We start from the raw sequence: 3,506 nt of genomic DNA, 5'->3' as shown, positions 1-3,506 counted from the left end.
GCACGGCGTGGGGCGGCGCTGACAGGGCACGGGCGGCGGGACATGGCGGGACACGGCGGGGCCCGGGCCGGGCGCGCGGGGCCGCCCCACGCGCGGGGCTCCCGCCGCCCCGGGCCCCCCCGGCCGCCCCCGCTCTACCTGCGGGGCGCGCACGCCCAATCAGCGGCCGCGGCGGCGCGGGGCGCGTGCCAATCAAGCGCGGCGCCGCCAATGGGGCGGCGGGCGGCGGGTCAGGTGACCGGCGGCGCGCGGCTCCCCATTGGCGCGGCGCGGCCTGGCCCGGAGTTGGTTTATGTGCGAGGCGCGGACGGGCGCCCCGTCAGTGCCCCGACGGCGCCGAGCGGGAGCGCGGCCGCCCCGCGCTTCCTCGCCCTGCTGCGCCGCCCTGCCCGGCCCGGCGCGGGGGGCGGGTGGCTGTTTTGGGTTTTGTGGTTTTGTTTCTGGGGTTTTTTTGCTTTTTATTTTGTTTGTTTGTTTGTTTGTTTGTTTTGTTTTTGGTGTCGGCCGGGGGGTGCTCGCCTCGCTGCCCGCCCGCGGCCGGGACCGCGCCTGCCCGCAGCGGGGGGCGGAGTGGGGGTGCATTTTGGGGTGGTTTTGTACTTTTTTGGGGGCGGGCAGGAGGAGGGGGGGGCGGGCAGGCTGCTGCCGCGCCGACGGCCCCGCGCCCATGACGATGCTGCTGGACGGAGGGCCGCAGTTCCCGGCGTTGGGGGTGGGCGGCTTTGCGGCGCCCCGCCACCACGAGATGCCGGGTCGCGACGCCGGCGGCGGCGGCATGGGGCTGGGCCCCTTCGGGGACTCTTCGCACGCCGCCGCCTTCAAGCTGAACGCGGCCCCGCACGACCTCGCCGCCGGGCAGAGCTCGGCATTCACGCCGCAGGCGCCGGGCTACGCCAGCGCCCTGGGCCACCACCACCATCACCACCACCACGCCGGCCAGGTGCCCTCCTACGGCGGGGCCGCCGCCTTCAACTCCACCCGCGACTTTCTGTTTCGCAACCGCGGCTCCGGCATCGCGGACGCGGCCTCCGGCACAGCGCAGCACGGGCTCTTCGGCGGCTCCCCCGGCGGCTTGCACGGCCCCGGCGGCATCCCGGACACCCCGGGCTACCTGCTCTTCCCGGGGCTGCACGAGCAGAGCCCGAGCCACACGTCCCCCAACGGGCATGTGGACAACGGGCAGATGCACCTGGGGCTGCGCGGGGACCTCTTCGGGCGGCCGGATCCCTACCGGGCCGTCTCCAGCCCCCGCACGGACCCTTATGCCGGCGCCCAGTTCCACAACTACAACCACATGAATATGAATATGGGCATGAACGTGGCGGCCCACCACCACCACCACCACCACCACCACCACGGCCCCGGCGCTTTCTTTCGGTACATGCGCCAGCCCATCAAGCAAGAATTGTCCTGCAAGTGGCTCGACGAGAGCCAGCTCAGCCGGCCCAAGAAGAGCTGCGACAGGACTTTCAGCACCATGCACGAGCTGGTGACCCATGTCACCATGGAGCACGTCGGGGGGCCGGAGCAGAACAACCACATCTGCTACTGGGACGAGTGTCCGCGGGAAGGCAAGTCCTTCAAGGCGAAATACAAACTGGTGAACCACATTCGGGTGCATACGGGGGAAAAGCCCTTCCCGTGCCCCTTCCCGGGCTGCGGCAAGATTTTTGCCCGCTCCGAGAACCTCAAGATTCACAAGCGGACGCACACAGGTAAGGCCCGTGTCCGTGTGTCCCCCCGCCGGGACGGGGGGCTCCGGGGGGCTGCGGGGACGGGCTGGGCCATGGGCCGCCGGCTGCGCGGCGCTGCCTCCGCTCTCGGCCTCCGGAGCGGAGGGAATCATAGAAATGCTAATGAAATCTCATTTTCGGTGACTTCCGCTCCTGTTTTATTTTTATTTTTAGGCCTGATTGGCGTCTCTTCTAATTAAATCGGCGATACTTTTGTCAAAGTATTTTTATTTGCAGCCCCGACTTTCCTTCAGCCCTCCTGCATGGGTGGAGGGAAGAGAGGGGGAAGGCTGGAAGCAAACGTACTTTGGCTTGTATCCTCGAGTAGGTCTTGTAAAGCTGTCCGAGCCGCTGAATTTATCTCGGGTCTTCTCCTTTCCCAAGCTCGCCCAGCTGCCTTCCCTGCTGGAGCCCAGCGTGGGCCTGGCGGGAGGTGAGTTAAGAGTCATAAAGGCTGATCCAAATTTACCAGACACGTAACAAATCTTGCTGTCCATCTTCCCCTTCTTCATTTGTTGTGGTGCTTGTGCATCCATTAGGTGGGGCGAGCAGGGCAGATGCTGTCCTGGGAGGAGGCGGTTGGGGATGGAGAGGGGAACGGCCCTCCTTCACCCTCTCTAAATTTCACAGGTGAGAAGCCTTTCAAGTGCGAGTTTGAGGGCTGCGACAGGCGCTTCGCAAACAGCAGTGACAGGAAGAAGCACATGCACGTCCACACCTCGGACAAGCCCTACATCTGCAAGGTGTGCGACAAATCCTACACCCACCCCAGCTCACTTAGGAAACACATGAAGGTAAATCACCGCAGCGCTCTAGCCCTTTCCTCCCTGAGCAGTGGTGCTCAGTCGCTGGTGTGCTCAGGGCTCGTTCCCCCAGAGCAGGGCAGGGATGAGCACCATGTTCCCAGCGCGACCCGAGCCGTCCCCGCTGTCTGGGCTGTGGCTGGAGCACAGCCCGGGGAAATGGCGTAGTTTCTTTCCGTGCTGCCACTGGTGCAAGCGCCACCCGGGTTGCGGACCGTGGCTCGGTGCGGGCAGGCTGTGCAAGTGCAGCCCGGCCCGCGGCTGCAGCCCCTCGTGCTGGGATGCTGCAGCAGTGGCCGGGGGCCACGGCCGGCGTTTGTGGCCGGCGGGGCGCGGGCGGCCGGGCAGGGCCGAGCCGCTGCTCACAGTGCCCCTCCTGCACAGAGGAGCAGCCCAGCGGGGTGGCGGAGGCCCCGAGCTCGCTCCCATCTCTGCCTCTTGGTTTTAGGTGCACGAATCCCAGGGGTCGGACTCTTCCCCTGCGGCCAGTTCGGGGTACGAGTCCTCCACCCCCCCTGCGGTGGGCTCCGCCGGCAGTAAGGACTCCACTAAAACGCCGCCGGCCGCCCTGCAGAGTAACCCCGGCCATAACCCTGGACTGCCCCCCAATTTTAATGAGTGGTATGTGTGAAGGCAGCTGCTGCCCGGCCACAGACTGGACCAAATGCATAGGGAATGAGGAAAAAAAAAGGACAAACCAAGCCAACTGCAGCTGACTCCCACGGAAATGGAGTTTCCACACCGACGACCGCATAGGGCTACACCTACTTAACTGCCAGGATGCGGAGGGTTTTTTTTTTTTATTATATTATAATTATTACTTTTTTTTTGCAAGCCCAGACGCTGGACTAGCCATGTCCTTTTCTCAGGATTAGATTTCTTTTCTTTTTTTTTTTTTTTTTTTTGTCTTTTTTTTTTCAGTCTCAGTCGTTTCTTTGATTTTCACCCCCCCACCTTGCTGGAGTCTCTC

The 3,506-nt window shown here is 64.3% G+C and overlaps 1 protein-coding gene across 1 annotated transcript; it reads left to right on the top strand.

Annotated features, from left to right (window-relative positions):
- The first annotated feature begins 667 nt into the window (after positions 1 to 667).
- Positions 668 to 3,212, top strand: ZIC3 (Zic family member 3). Its single transcript, XM_059859190.1, has 3 exons — positions 668 to 1,715; positions 2,364 to 2,527; positions 2,985 to 3,212. The coding sequence occupies exons 1-3, from the start codon at positions 668 to 670 to the stop codon at positions 3,165 to 3,167; spliced, it is 1,395 nt and encodes a 464-aa protein (XP_059715173.1). The 3' UTR covers positions 3,168 to 3,212.
- Positions 3,213 to 3,506: the final 294 nt, after the last annotated feature.

Source organism: Haemorhous mexicanus, chromosome 14, assembly GCF_027477595.1.
Source record: "Haemorhous mexicanus isolate bHaeMex1 chromosome 14, bHaeMex1.pri, whole genome shotgun sequence".
In the NCBI taxonomy this organism is placed as follows: domain Eukaryota; kingdom Metazoa; phylum Chordata; class Aves; order Passeriformes; family Fringillidae; genus Haemorhous; species Haemorhous mexicanus.
This window is presented reverse-complemented; position numbering and strand designations above follow the sequence as displayed.